At 42.6% G+C, this 24843-nt stretch overlaps 3 protein-coding genes across 7 annotated transcripts in view; 1 reads left to right on the plus strand and 2 right to left on the minus strand.

Moving 5' to 3' along the window:
* Positions 1 to 3801, plus strand: part of GPR39 (G protein-coupled receptor 39) — a 91637-nt gene extending 87836 nt beyond the window's left edge. The window contains exon 2 of the mRNA XM_076343060.1: positions 3278 to 3801. Within this exon, the coding sequence (XP_076199175.1) occupies positions 3278 to 3801 (524 nt within the window). The remainder of the gene's footprint in view (positions 1 to 3277) is intronic.
* LYPD1 (LY6/PLAUR domain containing 1) lies at positions 1666 to 20825 on the minus strand. 3 transcript variants are annotated; one of them, XR_012995712.1, is made up of 5 exons: positions 20742 to 20825; positions 19981 to 20245; positions 18661 to 18798; positions 2322 to 4386; positions 1666 to 2218 (listed from the first exon to the last, which is right to left on the minus strand). XR_012995712.1 is itself a non-coding variant. In XM_076343061.1 (4 exons), exons 2-4 carry the CDS (start codon positions 20030 to 20032, stop codon positions 4151 to 4153), a joined length of 426 nt encoding a protein of 141 aa, XP_076199176.1. In that variant the 5' UTR covers positions 20033 to 20245; positions 20742 to 20825; the 3' UTR covers positions 1666 to 4150. The 3 variants fall into 3 exon arrangements, 2 of the variants coding, with proteins under 2 accessions (XP_076199176.1, XP_076199177.1); XM_076343061.1 differs by having other exon boundaries at positions 1666 to 4386; XM_076343062.1 differs by lacking the exon at positions 20742 to 20825 and having other exon boundaries at positions 1666 to 4386; positions 19981 to 20361.
* Positions 20826 to 22481: 1656 nt separating this feature from the next.
* NCKAP5 (NCK associated protein 5) overlaps positions 22482 to 24843 on the minus strand; it is a 424747-nt gene continuing 422385 nt past the window's right edge. For all 3 annotated transcript variants that reach the window (XM_076343066.1, XM_076343065.1, XM_076343064.1), the window contains one exon: positions 22482 to 23270. In XM_076343066.1, the coding sequence (XP_076199181.1) occupies positions 22989 to 23270 (282 nt within the window). In that variant the 3' untranslated portion in view covers positions 22482 to 22988. The remainder of the gene's footprint in view (positions 23271 to 24843) is intronic.

The raw sequence follows: 24843 nt of genomic DNA on the forward strand, positions 1-24843 counted from the left end.
GATGCATTCACTTACACATAGTCAACTAGGAAACACGAGGCCTCCTGGCTTCTGTTGGCATGGTCTAACGCACTTTTGATGATTAAACCGAGTGATTCAAACGCGTGCTGGAAATTTCAAGCGCCAGTGATGGAGGTTGCTGGACCACAGCATTGCTTTGTTTATTAACATCATCATTCCATGTAAGATAAATCTCTGCTCTCATCTAGTGTGTCACTTCAGCGCAGTAGTCAGGAAAATGGAAAAAAAAATGGAGCTACTAGTTTTTTTTGCTTTGATAAGGAGAAGGGAAGGTTAGATATGAGGTGAAATGTGAAGGAGTTTGCTTCCTAGCAGGCAGCAAGCTCTAGGGAAAAATGCATCAGCACTGCTCTAAGATGCAGTCTGGTTTACATTCCAGCTGATACAACACTGTTTAAGCACCTTCTGCACATTACAGTACAACACAAACTTCTACAGCCTGTGTGCAAGTTCAAATTGATGGCAGGAGTGATTCAGTCAAACTATTTAATATGCTAAGGTCCGAACATAAAGCTTTTCTTCTGATGCACTTCAGTTTACTTCATACCTCCACGTCAAGTGTGAACAGTTGGAAAAGATATTGTGAATCTGTCAGTGTGTTTACTTACATGGTGCATCTCCTTTGAATCAACAACCATCTTTTTCAAGTGTAAAAATGAACAATTACTCATCCCTGGAAAACAACAAAGTTTTACAGACATCTCCTCCCACCCCCCAAAAGACTAACCTCACCGCACTGTGCAAGGGCACAAGCAGCTCATTTTTCACTTGCTGTACACACGACGAAATATTCAGTTCCCTGGAACAAAAGTGTCTGAAGAATATAAGGGGGAATCTTAAGCATTCGGCAGTTCGAACTAAAAAGAAAGGTCAATGGCAAAGAATTCAGATACAAGCAAAAAATCAGACATCTCGGAGTGCTGCATTTGAGCTTTAAAACTGAATGCATGCATTGTTTGCTCAGTTTTTCACAGCAGCATTCATAATTTAGGAAACTATTAATCAGCACGCTGAAGTATCCTATTTCTAACCAAGAACATAAAAATTACACTATAGAGCTTATTTTCTTTTCCCTTGAAAGAGATCATCTGGTAAAATTTGACAAGAATTCTGCAGACCTGTGTTTGTGGGCTTTGCGTTTAAGTTGCACAGGAGAAAAAGCCACAACGGAGCCGTAGCATCCCTTCGCCGTCTTTTTATAAGGCCTGTCACAAGTCACTGCTCAGGGCTCCTCATTTTCTGCTGGTCCGTGCGAGGACTGCTACCCCTGTATTTGTTAGGCTGACAGCAGAGAAAAAAAGCACTGAAGGCTAGAAAATTTGTAGGACTAATGCAAAATTCAGATCAGCTTATGACAGAGACACAACAGGTGCTGAAAAATGAGGCAAGGCAGCAGGGGAAGAGTAGGGCAGCCAAGCAAAGGGGCATGGGATTGTGTAGGAATGGGAATGAGAATAGAGAGACTGTGACCAAGGAGAGTTACGGTAGTTAAAGAACAGAAAACAGCAAAGGTAAATGCATTTGTCACCTGCCTACTAAGAACAGCCTTCCAGGGCTCTTAATCTAGTGCTGTGAGTTTAAGGTACGCTACTTCCCCATCCTACCAAAATTATTGTCACATTAAGTGATTACAGAAGCAAGTGATCAAAAAGACAAATTTTATTTGGTAGCTCATTCAGTGAGATCATAAATATGTTAAAGTAATTATAGCTTTCATTAAGAAAATTAATTTCTTAAAAAAAAAAGAAAAAAGACATTTCATACCTTTTCTTTGCTTGGGGGTGGAGGTGGAGAGAACTTGGACATACCCTGTTTAAGCCCTGGCAGTTTCAAAGTTAGGAAAAATCTTTCTTCTCTTTTCTGCCCCCCTTCCCCGTTACATTCATGTCTTCCCACTAGCAAAGTATCATTTTCCCGGCTTGAAAAAACAGTGTGCGCTATTTCACAACTGCGTTCCTACAGTGATCTGTTCGGGGGGGGCAATCTGACTCAGTCTAGACAGGTAAGAATTAAGACATTTCTGTGCTTCTGTTGAGAAAGGCGGCTAGACGCTGGAGGAGATTAACAATATAACAAAAGTCGACTGGAGATGAAAACTGTGCACCATCAGGATACTCTCTACTATTTTGTGCCTCTGCAGCAGGGAAGCCAACCTGCAACTTCTGCTCCCTCTAAGCGTTCATATAAGGCACGTTTCCTGCAAAGAGAAAAACGAAGTGGAACCAGTAAACTGGTGGCTGTGTTGTGTTTCAGAAGTAATGCCTGGTGGGGGGAGCACCGAGAGGAATTGTTTTGGGTACCTGGTATTTCATGCAGGATGTCAGGTCTTCCAGTGCTTACGTGCACCAGAAGCAGTGGATGCTAGCGAGGATTTGAGTGCCTTTCCCCTGCTCCGTCTCCTGCCTGGGAACAGAGCCTGCTCAAGTTCAGCCATACGTTCCTTCAGGGCTGCTGTTCTGAAGACGGCATCACCGCTGCAACCCTAGTGAACGCCGGTCCACAGAGGCAGAATTTTCAGACATCCAACACTTACGTCACCCCCTTTTTAATGCCATTAGTGATGCAGCAACATGTATTTATATTTACATATAAATACAAAATGGTCAGATACCACATTTTTAAGCATAATTTATAATCTGAAACTGCTTACACTTTCATGACTAGGCTTGGGTTTTTCTCATTTACATTCATAATTTAATTCCACTGGAATTTGATTTTTAAGAAAGCCCAACATATCTTAATTACCATAAAAAGATCCATACATACTTTTACTTAAAAATATCTTCTGTAAGAGGAAATTTACCAAAAATAACATGAAATATATTATTATGCATACATTATTTTTTTTGTAAAGTACAAACAAGAATCTGATCTCTTCTGGGTATTGCCTGATCTAATATGGCTATAGGTTCTATTTACTTTGTTTGTTTTTCAAAGTAAAGGGAAAGACATAAGAACTGTAAGAACACAAACCAAAATAAAAATGCGTTCTTTCCAAAGATACAGATATCAATGAAAGAACGCTTTGAAAACTAATAAATGACAATAGGTACAAAGAAACACTATCCAAGCACTATGCAGTCTTTTGTCAGAGCATGTGCTGCAATGACCTTGTAACAGTTACTAAAAACAACCAACAAAAAATGCTACTGGCAGAAAAAGCTGTCAAGCAAGTAAGTGCAGAACTGATACTAAGTATTTTATGTTTTTTTTCCCCCATGTACGCACACTTCTGTCTTCCTCTTTCTGTTTGCAGGACTGATTGTTGCAAGTCTGGCAATATGCTGGTTGCCAAACCAGGTTAGAAGGATCATGGCTGCTGTCAAACCAAAGCAGGACTGGACTGTCCCCTATTTCAGAGCGTACATCACTCTTCTTCCCATCGCCGACATCTTCTTCTACCTCAGCTCGGTGGTGAACCCCCTCCTGTACAACATCTCTTCTCAGCAGTTCCGCAGCGTGTTTCTGCAGGTCCTCCGCTGCCACCTGACAATCGAGCATGCCAACAAGGAGAAGTTTCTCAGAGCCAACCTGAGCTCCAGAGCAAGGAGCAGTCGGTCTCTACGCCCACTGCTCTTCATTTCGTCTAGGCGCAATTCTTCTACAAGGGGCAGTAACAAATTTTTCTTAAGTACTTTTCAGAACGAGACCAAGCCTGACTGCAGGCCAGAGAAACAGGGTCTTGAACCACCGGAGCCCAGCTTGGAAGTAGTGCCACTAGAGACTAGTTCAGAGCCCAGTCCAGATGCACAAAACGGCCTTTGTGAACATCAAGTATGACTTCATAAGGCAAAGTTAACGATTAGCAATGAACCTAAAAACATGGAAATTAAAATGACTGAGGAATTGACTACATCTTAAAAGGAGTAACACAGATGGATTTGTTTCCAATTATGCAAAAAGAGCAGGAGTTCTGTATCCCTGCTGCTGAGATTAAGTGCACACTGGAAATTCAATCTGCTAACTGAATGCATTAGCTGCCAAAAATACCAGCCCCTCTCTCCCCACAACTACTGAACTTCCCTCGCTGTTGACAGGGATTTGGAAACAAACAGAAAATAATTGCAGTGCCTTTGAAGAAAGGAGGAGACAGAACAAACTGTGTCAGGGCAAAAAACTTGCTTGAAGTTTAGCAATACAAAACCAAAAGAGCCAATTTAAGGAGCAGAACGGTGGTTAGCACGTGTGCCCTTGGCACCACGCCAGAATTCCCCCTCTTCTTTGGCCGGGGTCCATTGCAGAGCGGAGTGTTGCAGCAGCTGATACAAACAGAGTTCACCTTCCCTGGAGAGCAAAAGGACTGGTACCCAGCAGAGGCTATCAGACACGCTGCTGAAGATGCGCAGGATTTGCGATACATGATTCCTGTGACACAAAGCAAAGGTTACTTAGTTTGATAGGAACGCGGTTTTGCTTTACAACACGATTCATCCTTGAAAACTGTTGCGAAACCAGTGTACGTCTCCAAAGCAATGCTGGTGATTAAGCCAGACACCTCAGCTGTGACACGGCTAACAGCTCTGCGCTGCAGCAGCACAGTCACTCTGGTTTGGATTTTTCTTTTATTTGATTCTGGTTGGCACCAAAAAATATTACAAGCTTGATTTACATAATGTACATCAAATGATGCATTTTATAACGAGAATTCTTCATCTTTTGAAGAATAAGCCGTTTGAATAGCCATAACTGAAATGCAGTTAGTTTGGAAGTGACTTTTGTTTCTGTTGCTGAACATGTCTGAATTGTTTAAGGTGTCTAAGTAATTACAGTTTTCTGTGCTGTCAATTTGTCTTTTGAGCATTTTTTTTTCCTTTTCTTGTTCATTCGCCACACAGAGACAAGTAACCAAGAGTAAAAGGAGAATGACTATCAGCAAAACTTTCATCTCCCTGCCTTTTATTTTTTTAAAGAAAAACTAGTAGTACTTTTCCAGGCAATCTCAGTACTTGTCATCTTTGAAGCTTAATACCCTCCACAACAAAAACTTCCATTTGTACAGAAATGGCTTTTCTGAGTTGAAAGTCTTCCTTTTTTAAATGTAATTTAATCTGATTTTAAGTAATAATCTAACTAAATTTATAATTTCTCAAATTTTTTTTATCTGAAAAAAGTCCATTCTGATGCACACAGCTGTTACTTTAAAATGGTTTATAAAGGCTTTAAAATACACAGTTGCATTTTCCCCTGTCACAGTGGAAAAGCACATAAATAGGTAACAGAGGCTTGCTTGTATTGCCTTGCGGTTACAAAAAGAGGTAAATATTTCCAAGGATAATAAAATCACTATTCCTTTTGAATATGGGATTCTCAAAAGTTTTTTCTTCTGAAGGGCACGGGAGCAGGATTCCCTTGGAGAACGGTGCCTCTGCACACTGTAGCACGGTCCCAGAATGTTTTTAAATACACAGCGATCAAGGGGGGTATTTTTGGAGGGAGTGAAGCAGGAATATGACCTGTAGGTTCTGCACTTACAGTACCTGCAGATACTTGTTCAGTCCCCAGGGACTTCGGAAATAACCGCTACGGCACCTATGCAGTCCAGTAGATACCGCTGCAGTAGCGACTGCCACTGCGCTACTAAGTGTTGTGTATAGCAGCAAAACACCGTTAGTTTGGGTTATGCTTAGAAAGGATTTCCTGTCTTCAGAGAATTTTAATTAAAGCAATTGTTTTATACTGTCACAACATTGCTGCCGTCCCAACAGTGCAGGTGTTTCCCTTTTTTGTGTTCTCCCTCTGCAAATCTGAACTCTGAAACACGTTTTAAGGCTATCTGTCTAGTTAAACTTATGAAGAGAAGCCCTCAAGTCAAGTGTTAAAATCTTCCTCTGTCTCCAGTGAGCTTCAATCAACCAACACAGCAGGTAGAGCCTTTTTTCAAGAAGGAAGAGGAGCGACAGGCTGTTCTAGCTGTTACAGCAAAGGCGCACAGATCAAGAGGCATAATCTTTATTACTAAAGTTTGCAAAAAGAATAGAGCTCTGTCTCTGTTGACAAACCATTGCTGTCAAGGAGCCTCAACTGTGCTGCCACTGATAGGCTTACAATACCGAATTCTCAGCTGATGTTTCCCACAAAGACCTGGTGCTTTGTCCATGTTCCTCCTGCAGTCTTCCAAGAGCTGAGGCAGACATGACCCTTCCCATGGCTATGATTAATTTTTTTCCTTCCCCTTCCCTCTTCAGAAAGGAATCCTGTATTCAACGGAACTAGGCACAGCGATTGTCCTTCCATCTCTAATCCCACCCATCTCCTCATCACTGATTCCTTCCCTGCAGCTACAGTCACTCACCGAACTCAGCCATTCCTCAGTCTTCCATATGAACACCAGTGAACCTCGACTCTCCCCTCAAAGACCAAGCCTCTAAAAAGCTTTTGACATTGGCAGATTTCCTATTCCTGTTGTTTTATAGGTCACTCTCTTCCTGCCATTTCCTTTGCACAAGATTTCTGCAAAGCCCTGTTCACAATTTGAACTAGTGATTTATTAGTTTAGGTCCCTGAAACATCATATACTTTGCAATTTTCCCATAGACTAGGAGACTAGAATTGTTCAGTGCTGTGAACAATTAGATAATGCCCTCCGAGGCATGGTTTTCACCAGGCAACTCTAGGAGACCTCTCCTGCAAAAAAAAAATCAAAGTCCTGCAGCTTAACTCCATGTGTTTACAACAGCTCTACTCTCCAGGATAAACTCCACAGAATAATCCTGAGCTCCTTTTGAAGTCAAAACGCAATATTCCTGCACAGACCAAAATTTTACAACTCAGTTTCATGCACAGATGGACCATGTTCATGCCTAAACAGAGAGAATAATCTAACTAGTAGTAAAATCCCTTTGTAACGCTTCTGTGGCTTTTCTGTAAATATGTCTTACAATCGGAAATTCCACTCCCAAATGATTGCTCATTCCCATTCCCAGCTCTAGTAATCTGAATTGTAACAAGATTCCTTACGTAATTAAAAAAGTCGGCACTTCTGTCAGGTTTTCAATGGCTACTTGGCTAAAGACATGCCCTTCACATCCAAGTTTTTTTCTTTAAGTACTGATAGATTCTTTTGAGCTCGCTGATAATCAGCTGCTATCATACACTAATTGTGCTTTTTACGAAGCGTCAGGTATGAGCTAAACTTGATCAGCAGAGAAAGGCTGTGGTTTTTCTCTAATTCTGCAGCATCCTTACAGCAAGATACAATGAAACAGGCATAGCAGATTGATGGAAAAAAGAGAGAATGTTAACACTACAGGAATGACATTTTAAGAACACTTCAGCCATGACTTCACTTTTTTTTTTTTTAACCATGAGTGTGAAAAAGCAATGATACTTTAAATAGTATGAATTAAAGAAAGGCAGGAAAGATACTCTTAAAATCTTCTTCCTATCATATTGTGATTCCAGTTTAATTGTGGTAGGAAATAAATTAGTACAACTGACTTGATGGTTTGATGCCAGTGACACTACCCTCCTTGCTCCAGCAAACAAGTTAATGTACCCCAGTTACTGCAGTTCACCCACTGAGTTCAGACAGGACAGCAGCATCCCGTCTGGATTATCTCTAGATATTAATCGCTTTTATATCTCAAGGATGTCTTTCCTCAGACTCCTCTCTTGCAGTGGTTTATTGTACTGTTGAGCCAGTTCTGAAACTATTTCTGAGATCTTCCCGCATCATTCGCCACCAGCAGGCTGAACTGCAGACAGTTCTTCAAAGTGGTTATCTGCCTCGTAAGACTCATACCACAGACGTAACTGCTAATTACCGAATATTCTTGCTTGAGCAATCAGCTTGATATGTTCATTAACACATCGCCTAGAAATATAATTGCAAACCTTTCTGGGAGCTTTTCTCCTACCTCAGACTGTTCTGAGTTGGTGGCTAGGCAAGGAGCCTACCTGTTTTACACTCCGCTTTTACTGGGGTGGGGTCATTCCCAGCTACCTACCCTCAACAGTTTACACTAGCGCTCCATTAGTATACTTACTAATATACAATTAGTATATTTACTGCCTAATCTCTTGATGGATGAGTACCAAATAATTGGTCCATTTTCACAGATTCAGCAGCCCCGCGACAGCAGTGTGGGTTATGCATAGGTGTAGGTACTATAATGATGTTTTAACATGAAGTACCTACTACTGACCAATTATTTTTCTTCATCTCGGCTTCAAGGCTTGTGGGGTTGGCTGATGATGTAGTTCAAATACAAGTACTTTTGAGAAGAGAGGGGAGTACACAAGGCTAGAATACCTGTGTGATAATGCAGTAATATTCCACACCCTTTCATTCCACATACACCTACTATAACTATTAAAAAAAAAGCTTTGGGCTTAAATTGGGCATTGAAAATGTACTCCTAGACTGAGCAGCTTGCCCATCGTTACACCTCCCTCTGCCCCACATGTGATCATACATTTAGATAGTGTCAAGGCCCAAACTACTCTTTCTGCAGGATTTCTGCCTTATTCCATGCAATGAAGTGATGGTGTAAATCTCAAGGCTTTTCTATAGTTCCTGCTTGTAATATTGATTTTCTCACCTAGATCCATTCTACGCACACCCCCCTCCAACTGCCAAGCTCAACCCCCCTGCTTAGCTGCAGTCCAGGCCTGTGCATCCGCACCCTGGCACTCTGTTGTGGCCACATGCAGGTGCATTCAGTCTTGATAGCAACAAACAATTCATGCTACAATTTATTCAAATCCAAAAGTGAGAGTTCTTCCACCTACCCTGTCTGCAGAGCCCAGTACATGTTCTCCTGAATAACAGCTTAACTTGTTACTAGGACAACCAAAAAAGGTGACATCACACCTACTTCTTACACTGTGTGTATGCAGAAGGCACCAGAAGATCCAAGCTTTTTCTCTAACTGCTTGAAAATGATCTTATTAGGCACCTCCAACTCTTCTGTTGTAGCAGGTACAGGCAAAAAAGAGCAAGTCTAAGCATGACTCTCCAACTTAAGAGCTAGCCATAATCCTAGCAGTGTGTAACTTCAGTTTGCACTTGTACTCTCAAGACTGTCCTTCAGCAGAATACATAGTCTCCGAAGCCAAAATAGGCAACTAGGATACCACCTCCGAGATCAGTGACCTAATTTCTAAAAAAGACAGTCACCTTCCCAGTCTATGACCCAACTACTCTGAAACTGCATTCTGCAATGGCACACCTCAGCAGGAAATTGCAGCCCTCTGCTTCAGCCCAGCACAGTCTATGGCCTCACGGCCACAAAGCTCTTAGCTGTAAGTTTGACTCCCGTCAAGTAGATGATGTTGTTTAGCCCAACACCAACTTTTCCAAGCCAAATGCTCTATCTCGTGGGCTATGACCGACACTCCTCATTTTTAAAGAAAGCTTTTGCTACAGTTTTTTGTACATACCCGATTTCATTGTCATGCATGAAGTCAGATTTGTCTTCTGCAACTCATTCCACAAATACTGCTTTAGCAAAGTCTTCTGCATGTACTCTGAGTATGCCTGCTGCACCAAATCTTTCGGAGCATTAGAAAACAGTCTATGCCCAACTAGGGTCCAGGAACAAGGCATCCTTGAGCAGTCACAAAACCGCCTTTTCAAGATTGGACCAGGAGTTGGAGGCATACACAGAGCCACAGCTTCAGGCATGTAGAAAAGCTTTATATCTTAAGATAAGTAACTCAAAGTTAGCAGGCAGATCAAGACAAGTTTTGAGGCATGTTGTTAAGACTTCAGCAGACTTTCTCCACGCAACTCTAAGATTTGGCGCTCCATCTTGCCCATCTCCTCCAAGCAAAAGGCAGAAAACTGGCCAACAGTGGAGAATTCATATTGTGGCACACACAACCCATAAGAAGCCCCCAACAGTTGTCCCAGCTCTAGCGTTAGCATGCTTTCATGATTTGTATGTGATTTGTTTTGGGTGTTGTCTCAATCTTGTTGTTCGTAAAGAGAAACATAAGGGCCATGTATATGAACTGACACTCCCCCTTTTTTTTTTTAGTGTCCTGAATAGTTCCGATTATCTTATTTCACTGAAACTTTCAATTTTCTGGTCTCGGTGAATCTGCAAGTTTTCCTTCTTGTTGTGCTTAGACTTGATGTCTTGTCTGCCTATCCATGCTTCCTTTGTGATTTCGATTATATATTTCATCCTTTATTTCTTGTCCTAAACTGTCACTTGCTTACCCTCCAACTTGAGTGACATTCAGTATGCAGTAGGAGTTACAAAAGCTCTTTTTGTGATGTCTGCTGAAATCTAGAATGAGAACTGACACTAGCAAGAACAACACGTAAACAATTAATATCCCTTTCTGAGGTACATAAAATATACATGTGACTATTTCTGGATTTTACTGTATCAGTAATGTTCAAAATTGGGTACAGACTACACACAAATAGGTTTCTAAATAATGTTTTTTAGTTTTCATATTAGGTTTTATGCCTTCAGTGGTTTTGCTATGGTAATTGTCTATTCCTTAGCTAGTACCTGTTCACATACATCATACAGTGCAAACTACAGGACTGCAAAAGGTCCTATTGTGATTTGCTCTCTGTTTTCTAGAGAAAGTGATTAAAAATATTTTATCTAATAAGGTCCTAAATATCTTATAAAGTGACTGAATGTTGAAAAGCAATCATTCTTCTGACATTATGCTTCCCCACAGTTATGGTTTTTGTCAGATCACGTTTTTATTGGTTTAAAGTATGAATTAAGCTTCCCCAACACAAATCCTTTCATCTATGACTATAAATGCACTGTTAAAAAAACAGTTTAAGCCAGTGTAAAGTACAACCATATCCAACCACGTCCTCTGTGTTTCACTTTACGCTAACTCTTCCTATCCTCGTCTTCTCAACTCTCTCTCTGGAGCTCGTGAGTGGTTTAAATAATTTGCACCTTGCCAGAAATTTTATCATGAGATTTACTAATCACCTTATAAACAGCTAATTAAATACCGTAAGCAACCATGATCAGTGTTTGCCAGATGAAAAAACAGAGGTACTGAAATTAAGTGACTTGAGGTCTATTGCAAAGCTACGTCACACACTTCCAGATTTTTAATCCTGCATTTTAGGACTGCAGCTATTTCATCCCTATCCCCTTCCTTCGATGCATTCAGTAGACAAGATAAAAGCATATTCATGCCATCAGGCTCTTACTGAGTATACAATTCTGTAAAACAAAAACAAAAACCAAACAAACACCACAACCAAAAAAACCCCAACCAAACACCCCCCCCAACTGTACCTGGTTGAATTAGCATATTTTCATCATAATTTTCTATGAAAACTTACTCAATATCATCATAACTCCTCCATATATTTGACACTTTTCAAAAGTTGCACTTTTTTGCAGAAACTAATAGGAGGCTTTTGATAATGGAAGACCGGCCTCCTCACTCTCCTTCTGACCCTAACTGACATGGCATCGCGCAGAAATTAAATCATCTTAGAAGAAAACCGGACAATTGTTGACCAACCGAGGACAAGGGTTCAGATTACCATGGTATTGCTTTGTAAGTCATGCCTTCTAATTCTGGTACTGGAAATATGAATCAAAACTGCATTGTTAATAATGTAAATAACGGCACAAAGTAGTCTTTGTCATTGCTCGCAGTATCACAAAGCAGAAGCAAGGCATTAAACTGCTTAAAATGCATAGGCTGAGAAAGTTAAGTACAGCTGCTAATGGTGGTGTTATCAAATAATTTTTAAAGCCACAGGAGGCTACAAACCAGAAGTCAAAGCTCAGCCTCCACCTGCATATCTAATTCTTTTGTTTTCTACTGTCCTTATTAATTTCTCTGCTCACAAATGCGGACTTACAGCCAAGCACTAAAACATACAATCTTTCAAAAAAAGCTGGCTCACAGCCTTCCATCATCTGTGCTTTCCTGGTACAAAGGTAGGTAAATACCTTGGATATCAAGATCAAAACATACATTACCTTCCAGCAAGAGAGGTGAACTTAATTTTCAGAATCGTGTATGAACGTTTTTCTTGACAATCCTCATCTGCTGAAATGAACTGGGAAGCCACAGTCCTTATGCCTTTACAAATGTTAAAATACTATACCCTTGTAATAAGTCCCATAAATAATTTTACATGTGAATAGTCTTGTTGCATCCTACTAATTAATGTCCTCACCAATTTCAATGGAATGGCTCACACGTTTATGCTTGCATGCCACTACCGTTGAAATCCATTCAGCTTTCATATCTTTGGCTATTTTCATGCTTACAGTTTTGCAGCCTGTTCTACTTCAGAGTAGATTAGTAGGATTTGCCTGGGTTTTATATTACTTTTTCCACATTCAAAGACTCATTGGTAATTTGGCAAAATAGGTTATATTAAGTTTTCCAAAAAAATATCCAGACTACAAAGGAAAAATGGAAATGAAACCAGTTTGGATTAATTAAAACGTGCTTGCCAATGTTTTGATAAGGTCACTGGGAGCTAGGACAAGTGATAGGGTCAGGACACAAGAAGTTTTTGGAAACAGACTCATTTGTGTGTGAAATGCAATAGGAAACGCTTATAGGAGGTTTAAGAGGCACCAGGCTGTGGGCACTGTATCCTCACAAAATCCATTTGTATACCTTTCAGACAAGTCTGAGAAATAGAATAACATAAAAAGCTATTGTCCATGTCCTGTGAAAAATGAAATTCACTGGACCAGATACCACAACTTCCTTAAAATAATACAGCCCTTCATCACTTCTGCACTTGGATCTTTGTCATGACTTTCAAGCCATAAACTGCTTGAACTGTTAACTCCGCTGTTGCTTTTCTACATTTAAAGGCAGTCAGAACAGCTATCATCTACTACATGCTGTCTGTAACTTCTCCTTAGCTGACGCACTTAGTTCAGTTCAGCCCGTATGTGGCTGGAAGTTTTCTGAGCAGCCCAAAGACTGGAAGGAATTTACCAGTAAGAAAACAGCTTTGGCATCTGAAAAAGTGTTTCTGAATGGTAATACATCCACAGCTCCAAGTTTTCAGCATGCAGTACAAATTAACAACAGATATTGTAAGCCTTTTATTCAGCATCAAAAATGAACTGCATGTTTCCAGTACTGGTTACCATGTCTTCATTTCATTGGGCACCTGGTAGCATGAGATATGATGTTATAGGTAACAACTGTCACATGCCAAGTTTTGGGGTTTTTTTTTGTTGTTTTTTTTTTTTTTTAAATTGTCAGTAAAGATTTATTATATTATGTTTTACTTTGATTAAAAAAAAAAAAAAAAAATCAAAAGTTCTGTTGAGGTATGTTGATATGCTTTGACCAAAAGAGACAGTGTAGAAGAAAATAAAAGAATCTACTGCCAGCTCAGTGGATATTTCTTACTGTTTCTAAATGGATACTGGGGATGCAGCTATTACCTATAAAACTTTAATGCCTACAGTGATTCTGAAGACATTAAACTTTGTTTGCTGTTTTAATCATTTTGTCAATAAATGTACACCAGAGTATAATCGTCCCTTGATACAAGTATGCAATTAGTATTAGTACTAATGGATGCTATGCATGAAAACAGAAAAAAGTATGCGCTTCTGTAATCCTTAACGGCCATACATGAAGCAACTTAATCATGGCAGCAACACAGTAAGATTAAAAAAAAGTAATCATCACAGGTAAAGAATTTAACATAGGCCAACTCATCACACAACTTAGACACTGTTTTCCTTGCCTGATAAAACAAATGACTGGGAAACCAATACTGAGAAGAGTTAGATAAATAAATAAATAAAATTATAGTTCAACAGTGAGATGATGATCTTGTTCATGATGTTCCCATGCACTACTTTTAAGCACACCATTACAGCAATTGCTTTAATTACACTGCAGGATTATATACTGTGTAAATACATTAAAAGGACCATTGATAAACCAAACAAATAAGCAAGTTTCTTATTGCAGATTGATAGAAATAACGAGGTTGTTTCCCAATTCACTTGCAAAGGAAAATTCATAAACAATCTTAGTTTTATACAGACAGACATTTTAAAGTATCAGTCTTGCTACTGTGGATCATTTTTTTTTCCTTGCAAAAGTAAATTTGTAAAAGTACATTTGCAACTACATTAGAGCATAAGGTATATTGTTCAAAACATAAACATGGGCAGGTTTACTTACAGTGAGTTCTGAGAAATTTAGACTGGCTACCTTTCTGGGGTGATTGTCTCATCCTTCATGCTTTATTCCTTTTTGATCTATTCACATTGCAAGTTTCATTTTGCCTTGAGTAGGTTTTAGATCAGCCTTAACACTCAGATAGCTCTTGCCTTCAGTAAAAGGTAAACTTCATTATCAGTATGTTTTCTATGATATATGTATAAAAGCATATATACATTATATACTCATCTACGTATTATGAAGATGTCTTATCTGATCCCATTATACTGTGGGATTTCTTTGTTCCTACATATATTCTAAAAACGAAGGAGCACTGATTTCTAAGTTAAAAGTTTGTAGATGGGAAGGAGAGAGGCAAGTGGGAGAGGGGAATCTGCCATGGGTATTTCCACAAAGTATCTGCAAGTGGAATTATTATAAGAGCTTTGAAAACTGTGTAAATGAAATGTTTGACAAAGGATCAAACAGCTGCTCAGCCAGCTGAAGAATGCACTGGAAATGTATCCCTTACGTTAACTTCTGTAGGACAAAAATTACTTGGTGTAGTCTTCAGTGCCACTTCCCATGCTCACCATTCATCCCTCTGAAGGAAGAAAGCACTGATTTTTTTTTTTTAAAGATTAAATTAACAAATTAGTTTGCAAGATTTTGCATCACAAGCAAAATACTGTCCTGTCCTTCTGTATCTCCCACTGGAACAGAGTGTTAACATAACTGCATAAAACTTGTTCTAGCAAAATTTTTAAATACAACTCTGCTTAAAGTGAGAAAAATATTTTGTCATTTACTTGACAAAGTCTCCAATTCTGTGCACTGACAGATCCCCAAAGTGCAACTGAAATATAAACTGCCATAGCAAAGTGCATGCTTGCAGGGGAGGCAGAATTATACTAGTTCCACATAATCGCTTAATCAGATACGTGCTGACATACTGCTCAATTCATTTTAAGTTGTGCAACGGAGCAAATTTCTACCTGATACTACAAACAGCTGGGATAACATGCCTGCCAATGCAATGCAAAGTATTAGTGATTAACACCTGCATTCTTAGCTACTCACGTCAGAGGCTGTCACAGTAACAGCCACTTTTTAAGCTCTGGGTTAGGAATATGCCTATGCTGCTGTTAGTTCTCACCTGAAGCCAAAAAGTACTTCCTAAGATCGGTTCTCTAGAAATTGAGATAACGTTCTGAGCACTAACCCTAATTTTATAGCAACTGAAGAGGAGAGGTTTGTTTAACTATGATCAGGCATGAGGAACTATTTACAACATAAATGAAAAAAAAAACCCCAACCTGCACAGTCTCGTCATTCTCCACTGCATTGTTTATAGAAAGTTTAATACCGAAATGAAGCTGAACCATAGAGCTGTCATCGCACAACTCAATGAATACTAACAGATACGTAAGGAAAAAAAAGTCACTGGCTACACGCTGGGGACTATATTATAAGGCACACCACAGAATGTAAGTCAATGACCCCCTTGATAGCAAAACAAACACACAGATTAATGCATACTGCAAAGGAAGGGTGACTACATCAATAGGTTACTGATTCAGACCATGAACTTTATCTCAAAATGTTGCATTTAACTTTTAAATAAGGTTTAGGAGAACTTGTAACATTTTGCTCACTGACACAGCTATATTTTATTAAGGACAAAAATGGGTTAGTCTATAAAAATTAAATTATAGTCTTTTGACTGTATCTAGTCAAGAGGAAAAACTCTAATTACGAGATTGTGCTGTCAAATAAATGCAAATTCACATCTTTCATATTCTGGGTTAAAAATTCAAACTCAAGTCTACTATAAATTAAAATCAATATTTGAAACATTTCAGCTTTCAGTGATAAGCAACAACCAAAAGAATCAAGTTATGAAATATACTGGTAGAAGTAGAATGAATTATTAAATAAAACTTGGAAGAATAAGGCATTTATATGACACACATTTAAATATCAATTAGGAAAAAAACCAATAAAGGATGATGAACTGAATCATTTCTGTTTTACAACCAATCCTCTCTAGAAGTGACCGAGGGTAATAAAGAAACTAAGCTTGCAATGTAAATTTCACTCAATTTGGAATAGTTAGGTTAAAAATTTAAATTTATTCACTAGCTGAAATTTATAATCTCTAAGCTTAAAATGAGTAAGAACTGCATTTATAGAAGTAAATTAAATAAAATAGAACAGTGGTGCCTGCTATGCACAGCATGCTAGTTACCTCCTAAAGGGAAAATCCAAGGATCTGCTCAGAGACAATATAAAATTGCACAGAAAAAAACACCCCACCCAGAAGTTTCTTTTAAGAGCTCCTTATTTAGTATATTGCAAACCAACTTCTTCACAGGAGTAAGGACAAGTTATGCATCAGTGTATGTCTAAAATCTATTAAACAGTTCCAGTTTGCATTTTCAACGTGCCACAGTCACACTGGCCAGACTGCAGGCTTGCCTGCTACTCTGAGAAAAGATGCACAGCTGACTATCCCATCCTACACAGGCAGCACACAAGTGGCTGTCTCATAACACATCCGCAGGTGTGTGCGTGCACGCGTGCAAGCCCACTTATCCAGAAGAGTTGCACTTTAATCTGTGAGGTGTTTACTTGACTGGAAACACTTTTCCAACCTTCACTTGAAGGAAAGATTACAGATACATTTCTGGAAGGCTGATACAGTTGGAGGTTGTACTGAAATGAAAACGTGAAGGAACCAGGGAAGGTATTTTAAAAAACCCCCCAACAAACAAGCAACACCAAACAACTGTTAAGAATTAAATGAGAACTGACTTTTTTGTCTGTGTCTATATACCATGTTGATAGCCCTTTGAATCACCACAGCATCCATTCAAACCTATTAAAATACTATAGAAGCTGCGGTGTGCAGAGAGCAAAGCCTTCAAACATTCATTTAGAGATACTCAGACTTTAAAAGTACCTTGCAAGCAAGCCGTAAGTATCTCCCATCCTCACCACCCTTTCCAAGTAAATTTGAAATAAAATACTCCAATAACATATAGCTTGAAAGAGACTAATCTTCCTTTAAACATATAGCTTTTTTCTCTCTACACTGGAGAGCTGCTAAATATTTTACAGAAATACAGTCACTGGATGGTGTTACCCAGGACGAAACAAAAGTGGCAGCATTTCAGCTACTGTTGACAGGTAACAACAATTCTTACTATTTTTCTGTAATTCCTAATGTAGTGATCTGAAACTACCGGCACAAGCAGAACCAGCCGATTGAGAAGCACTTCGAAAATTCTACTGAATAGTTTCCTAATGCAAAGACCCAATGTTACTGTTCAAGACGGATAGCTGCACACGTTTGCTAGGTAGAGGAGGATTTTGCTGTTACTGAAGGACTTGCTGAGAAAGGACAGACTACAGCTTGATTTATATTAACAGTATAACAACAGTCCTTTACATCAGTAAACTCCATGCGCTAAAGCGTTGCCCTCAGTTGCAAGATGTGCAACCCCAGAGAGCAGCTTCCCCTTTAATCAGGGTTCTGAAGTCCCAGCCTGCCTTCTGCTCCTTGAGCCTACCGCTTGGTACAGAGGTCACATCTGCGTTGAGGCACACCAGCGAGTTACTGCTAGCTTGCCCTTTTCAATGCCCAGCGTCTGAACGGCTGTCTGCAGCAAGAGCAGGATGCTACACCAACTCCAACTCCCACAAACACGCTTCCTTGCCACCCCACCCCGCCCTCAAGTCCCTAATAAAGCTGTAGTCTTCTACTCACTCAACGTGGTGGTCTAAACACCGAGACAGTTCTCTCTAAATCTCAAATGCCTTCCACGATGCTGAATAAAAAAAAGCAATTTATAGACAATTGTCAAAAGGCAATAGAGGCGAGAAGCAGAATCACAGCTAGCTCCCTCTTGAACACATTTATCTCCAAATATGCTAACTTAATATTAGTTACAGTAAGGGAAAAGCCCCCTTAGACTGAGAAAATGAATATGGCAAATATATCCATTTGTGCCCTCCTCTCCCCCCCAAACTCCCCAAAATGTTCTTTTTATCCCTCTCTCCCTTTTGCTTGATGTTTTCTTCTATGGATGAAAGCAAAGATGACTACACTTTCCTTCCCTTAAGATGAACCTTCAGAGTATACGAATTGCTAGAGTAAATAAAAGAAAGGAGGGAATTACTAATTTAATGCTCTTCCATCTCTTGGGGAAAAAGCCCATGTAATTAACTGTAATGAGATTAAACTAACTTGTTATTAATTTCCCAGTGCTGGGAAACTAAATCTGAGACCCATAAGACTGTGTATTAACAGCTTTATCAACATTTGGCCCGCATCCTTCAGTTTTTACACCAGTTTCAAAGGAAAATTATTAACTTCATTGCATTGCAAAGTCACTCAGAAGTGTAAGAAATTGAATCCGGTCCCTTTAGGTAGGAATGCCAGATTCATCTGTAGCTGAAGACTGTGAATGGGTGGAGCCAAAACCAACAAATGCCATCCAACACAAATAAACAGAAGTATAATTACTGAATTCTTACCAAAACTTTTTTCCATTACTTCTTTCTGACACATATCTTGAACATTCACCGTACAATTCACGATGAACTCTGGAGCAGAGCAGTCATTATTTAGCTGGAACTCCTCACACTGGTAGCACTGTATTTGCAAACCCAAACCTGGAACAGACAGAATTTTGCTCAGAATAATAATGGTAATACTATTAAAAAACCAAACAATCAACACGTGCCAGAAATCGTCCTTATCTTTCCCTCTTCGCATTTTGCTGTTCGTAACTACACAGCAGCCCAGCCAAAGTACGACTTTGACAAAAACAACGTAAAAAACCCGTGTCTCCCACTTAGCTGAGGCTATGCCTTATGTGCTCAGCACCTGGTTAGGAAGCTGGTTCCTTTCCGCGGGGACTCCGGGGCGGACAGGCGGCTGTACCGCCGCTCCGGCCCTGCTTCCCCCGGCGCGGCGCTGGGGACGCTGCCGCCAGCAGGCGGCGGGGCACCGGCACGGCACGGCACGGCACGGCACGGCACGGCACGGCACGGCACGGCACGGCAGCCGCTGCCCCTCGCCAGCCCGGCCCCGGGGCTGCCCTCTGCGCAGCGGGCTAAAAACTATCCGCGCTCCGGAGAAAGCAACCCGGCTAATAGACACGCTTCGGCTCTTATCTGTGCCGACGGGTTTACTTAGCTACTAATTAATTACAAACGATTTAATTACTATTTTGCCATGCACAATTACAGCTGCGGAGCATCCTTCACCTCCCTCCTTTATCACGCAAACGAGGTGCTCCGCGCGGCTCGCCAGGAGCCGCTCCTCCCAGCCCTCCGCTGGGCCCCGCGCCTGCAGCGCGGCGGCTCCCGGGCCTCCGTCGGGGAGCAGCGAGCGCCTCGTCCCGCGGCGGGAACCCCCAGCCCACGTCTCCCCTCCACAGGGAGCGCTGCGGCGGCGGGACCGAGCCTGCTCCACGCTGGGGCTGACCGCCAACCCACCGCCTAGGGTTGGCGTGCGCGGCGCTGGCGGTCAGCAGGCGGCATCCTCCGAGTCCAGTGCCGGGTGCTGCGTGCGGAGCGCGCCTCGCCTCGCCCCGCGGGCGGCCAGCGCCGGGGACGCCGGGCCGGGCTGCGCCCTCGCCGGCGGCGGGGAGCTCTCCGGGCCGCGGGCAGGGCGGCGGGCTCCGCTGCCCCCCGCGCTGTGCGCGGCCCCGGGGTTCCCGCTGAGCGCCCGGCGCCAGCCCTGTCGAGGGGCTGCGAAGGGACGAAGACTCCCCGCGGCCGCTGCAGGCGGTGCCGGGCAGCCCGGGCTCGCCGGAGGCGCCTCCGGCGGAGCGGCGCGGAGCGCCTTACCTGGAGCCAGGCACAATCCCCAGAAAGTTGCAGCGAGGAAGAAGAGCCGCATCCTCCCGGAGCCGCGGCCGCCGGGCTGGCGTGCAGTCGCGAACGGGCATCAGAAGGAGGGAGGCAGCGGAGTCGCCGCGCACTTGTGCCGCTTCCCCGCCGCCTCCGCTGCGGAGAGGCGCCCCGGGAGCAGGCGGCGGAGCCCGCCCGGCTCCCGCCCTGCCCAACGCCGCGCTCCAGCCTCGCCGGAGTTGAGCGCTGAGACTGGAAGAAACTGTACGAGAAGCGAGAGCTGGGGGGGCGGCTCCCCCTTCCCTCCCCCAGCACCATGTGATGCCGGCTGAGCGGGGCGGGGATCCCGCCAGCCGCCCCGCACCTTGCTTCGCCGGGCGCGCTTCGGAGACGAGGGGAAGAGAAAGTTCAGCGAGGGAGAGGACGCCCCGCTCCTGCCCCGCACGCAGGCCGGAGCCCGGCCCGCGTCGCCAACTCGGCGTCCAACTGGGCCGGCGCTGCGGCGGGCTCCCGCGACCCTCTGCCCGCCGGGGCGGCTCGCTCACCCCTCCTCCGCTCCCCGGGGGGCGGCTGCGAGGCACGGGCACTCGGCCCCGTGCGGCGGCTCGCCCCAGCCCCTTCCGTTTCCCCACCCGCCCGAAGCCCGCAGGTGGCTGGCGGAGCGCGCCTGTGGGGGAGTTACAGGCCGGGCCCCGAACAGAGCAACGGCTCCGCTGCGGGGCGTCGCTCGTCTCCCCCAAACGCCCCGCAAAGCCCACCTTCCCCGGAACGGAGGGAGGGAAGGCGCGGCCCCTCGCTCTGACGGGCGCCGTCCTCTCCCCTAGGCCCCCTGAAAGGGAATTCAAGCGTAAAAAAGGGGGACGGGCGTGGTGGCGGCGTACGTGTCGGTGCGGCAGTCCCCTGCCTCCTCCGCGGACACACGCCCGGGCTGGGGCGTCGGCACCCCGCCGCTCGCTGCCGGCGGGCGGCGGTTCCGGACCCGGCTGCGGCAGCCCTCGCCCGGGGCGCGTTGACGCCTCTCCGCCGGCGGGGCGGGCTGCAGCGCGAGCCGCGTGCCGGGCGGGGCGGGCTGAGGCGGCGGCGGCGGCCGTTGGCGGGGCGGGGCGGGCTGAGGCGGCGCGAGCCGTTAGCGCGGTGGGCTGAGGCGGCGGGAGCCGTTGGCGGGTCAGGGCCGAGGCGGCGGGAGGGGCGAGGAGCCGTCGGAAGGCCGGGGAAGCGGGCAGCGCCCGCCCCGGCGGAGGGGAGGGGAGAGGCAGGCCGGGGTGCCGCGGCCGGGTCGTCGGTGCCGGGACGGTCTTTTTCGCCCTGCTGTAACCCAGCCTGAGGAGGTGGCTCGTCTCTCCTCCCCGGATAACCGCGTATTTCTCTTTGATCGTTTCACAGCCTTATCTGCAAGTGGAGAGTCTGAGTTGAGCTGAAATGGCTTTTTAAGTCGCCGTGTCGCGAACTCATCTAAATGACTGACTCTTATCTCCACATGCATTATTCTCGGAGGACGGGAGGCCAGTCGGGTTGAAAGGGAGGCGGTTGCACGCAGTCCCGTACGCATTCGCTCTCTGGCGCTGATCCCCTTCCTGTGCCGCTTGTTCGGCTGTACCCACGGCACCCCCCTTACCGCCTCACACCAACCCCCTCCAAAAACCCCTCTTCAGGCACGCGTATGCAAGAGAAGTTTTATTTACGAAAGATGTGTCAATCGAAAAAAAGTCGAAAAAGACGATGCAAGTTTACAGAGGAAATCACTTAAAGTATAACAAATTGCACAAAATATTAACACTGATCATACGATATTTCAAAGATTAACAGGCATGTGCTAAAGAAACGGTAGAGTCTAGAAATATCCCAAATATATCTACTTTACAGATCGCTGTACAAAAAGCAGTTATAAATACTTCACATCTAGAAAAAATACACAGAACCTTTGAAATAGACTTTCCCTTACATATAAACAACCTTTGTAGAAAAAACAAAAACACCCAATACAGGCCAATCCCCCTGCTCCGAGATATGTTTGAACTAGTACTGGTTAGCACCAACATCTTTACGTGTGTCACAAACAGGAGTCGAGTTCTGGTTTTTAAAAATAATTTTAGTGTTTACACTTTAATTAAGACCAAACGGGGACTACAAAAGATAACGCAATATGGTACATTCATAATTTGATAGGAAACAAGTACAGAGGAGGTGGAAGTAGAGAAACTGTGTTGCAGTCAGAAGTAACGGGGGGGTTGTGTAGTTCTCATTCATACAAGACTCCCGTTCGTGTCAGCAGTGAATTACCTTGACCCTGATCTTTCAAACAGTTATGCACGTGATTTATGAAGTCAATACCAGCAGTATCAGGCCTTTTAATCTATTCATTTTCTTGCTATGTCAAAAGTCAAAACCCTTCCGAAATAAGACACCTGTTGTGAAGTTGTAATAACCGAAACGCACATTTCCCTACAACACCTGTATGGAATTGCACTAAAAAAAAAAAATAAAATAGGTCTTGTAAATGGGAGTCCAAGAAAGTTTATTACAGACAATTTGGCAGGCTCGGGTTTATGGTAACGCAGTGTTTCTACATACAGTTTTAAGACTAGAACAATTATAAATCTTTTTAAAAAAATCTACTAACTTTTCTTGTTAATATTAACATCAATTTCTTTAAGTTAGTAATCTGCCATTACAGGAGCATAGCACCAATTTAATATTTATTGCTGTCATTTATCCCTACAAATATATTTTCCCAAGATATTTACAACTGTACAAATATTCACAAAAGTGCAAAATTAAGACTTTATCCTGTGTAACCGTTCGTTGTGTTCGGTGTCGAGTCTCACGCGCCACGATGACTGCCGTCTTGCCTTTCTTATTGCTGTGTGGTGAAAAGTCAGAACACCCTGCTGTGAGTACAGCGATTTGGAGTGAAAATTTCCAACAACCGCCTCTTCTCCCCCCTCGCTCCCCACCCGCCTTCAGCTCTGTTACGTGCCGCAGTCACAGCCCACTGGAAAGCGTCTCTATACATCGTTCGAGCCTTGGCTGGCGCAAGAGGAGAAGCTATCGTATAGAGAATCGCTCAGGGATTCTAAATTGTCCACGTCGTGCCTACCCGAGCTATTTAAGGAAGCTGCTTCTTTCTTTCCATTTTCTTCCTTTTGTCCTTCAACCTTGTTCAGACAGTTCTTCTCTTTTTCTAATATAAGTACGTTATTGCTGTTAAATTTATTGAGAGACTCCAGGGAAATTTTAGATAATCTATTCTGGGAATCGTCTTTTGTTTCTTCAGTTTGCTTCAATTTCTGTAATAAGTGAGGGAAATATTAGAAACATATTTCTTATAAAATTATCCTACTGTACACCATTAATTACTGTCTTTCCAAAGTTCACAGGGTTAAAGGAAATAGATTGTTAGATGCTTAAATATCTGTTATAATTCAATAGAACATTAATGTCCATTTTAGTATAAATCATAACTTTAATGTTTCTGCTGAGACAAATAGGACTCCACTTACAAAACAGTTAAGTGCTATTGACGTCTTAAGTAGCAGATCCTGGGTATGCATGTGTTAAGCATCTCCAGCATCTTCACAGTAATTTACATCTTCTTTACGAATACTTTGGGGGGTATGTTTAAACGGGTATTTGTCTAAGTAGAGTTTGGAGTCTGCTAAAAAAAAAAGGTGCGTAGACATGTTCAGAGGAAAAAAATTGCATTTTCCATAAATAACAGACGCAAATGAAACTTGCTAGAGAATAACCTCACATTTTGCATGTGTAAGCCTATTGATTTCCATGGACCCAAACCCTCTCTAATAGACAAGAAAACAAGACAGGAAATTATACTGAACTGGGCCAATCCCCACAGACCAGAATCAATCAGATATTGGCCAGGCCAACTCGGAGAAGTGGTGTAATTCTGCTGGAACACCGGACGATGTATTAGCACATTATATTAAAAACACACAGTAGGATTATACAAGAGTAATTTTATCCCTTTGTTAGCTACAGGTATTTTCAATCAGAGATCTGACCAAGGAATAGTTAGGGAACTGTGCAGGAGCGGTTCAATAAAAATGACCTGCCGTTCATATACAGGGTGTTTCAAAATCTGTGTAACTAACTCCTCTTACAGATAATATTGTCACAGAAATATGAGATAACATTCAACATTTTACAGGACTCTCGGAGAGGCAAGATGCAAGAATTCTGAGATACGCTGTCAGAGTGCAAGCCATTCCTCATTTTTGGTATTACCATCAGATAGCGAAGACTGAATCAGTAAATTACTGTCAATCCAAGACATTAATATCTTGGTTTAGATAGAAAATGAAACGGTATTTTAAGCACACTGAAAATATAGCATGGCCAGATGTATGGATGATGTGGGTCATTACATACGCAGTTGTAAAGGGTCATTAGAATTTTTTGAAAAATTCAAGTTTCAAGTAAGTTAAACGTCATGCATGCTGTGCCGCTTAACCCTGGAAATCTTGGGCAAGAGGAAGACAAATTGTTACATAGTTTGATCGCTTGTTTTTATGGCTAGTTAGATAAAAATCGAAATGCCAGCCCAATGACTGTTTATGTTGTGATCTTGTTGTATTTCATAAGCTAACAATGCCTGGATTAGTTTAGTATTTTTATCAAATGTTTCAAACAATCTTAAGCAAAGCAACAGGAGATGCTGAAGTCTTAGTAAATGAAAATTTTCTGTTTGGTTCATGAATTAATCTTCAGTCTAAAAGGTTTTAGGGGATGTTATGTCAGATTCTGGTTTTAGATGATAGTTAAAACGAAGGTCTTCAATATCTGTGATTACAATGTTTTCTGAAATAGAGGAATATAACCCATGGTAAAGGGAACAAACACAAA

Source organism: Aptenodytes patagonicus, chromosome 6 (assembly GCF_965638725.1).
Source record: "Aptenodytes patagonicus chromosome 6, bAptPat1.pri.cur, whole genome shotgun sequence".
NCBI lineage: Eukaryota > Metazoa > Chordata > Aves > Sphenisciformes > Spheniscidae > Aptenodytes > Aptenodytes patagonicus.

Coding starts and splice junctions, on each gene's coding strand:
- LYPD1 (XM_076343061.1), bottom strand. CDS start 20,032: ATGCGGCTCTTCTTCCTCGCTGCAACTTTCTGGGGATTGTGCCTGGCT. Junction 18,799..19,980: donor GGGATTGTGCCTGGCTCCAG/GTAAGGCGCTCC, acceptor TGTCTGTTCCAG/GTTTGGGTTTGCAAATACAG. Junction 4,387..18,660: donor AGTAATGGAAAAAAGTTTTG/GTAAGAATTCAG, acceptor TTTGTGTCACAG/GAATCATGTATCGCAAATCC.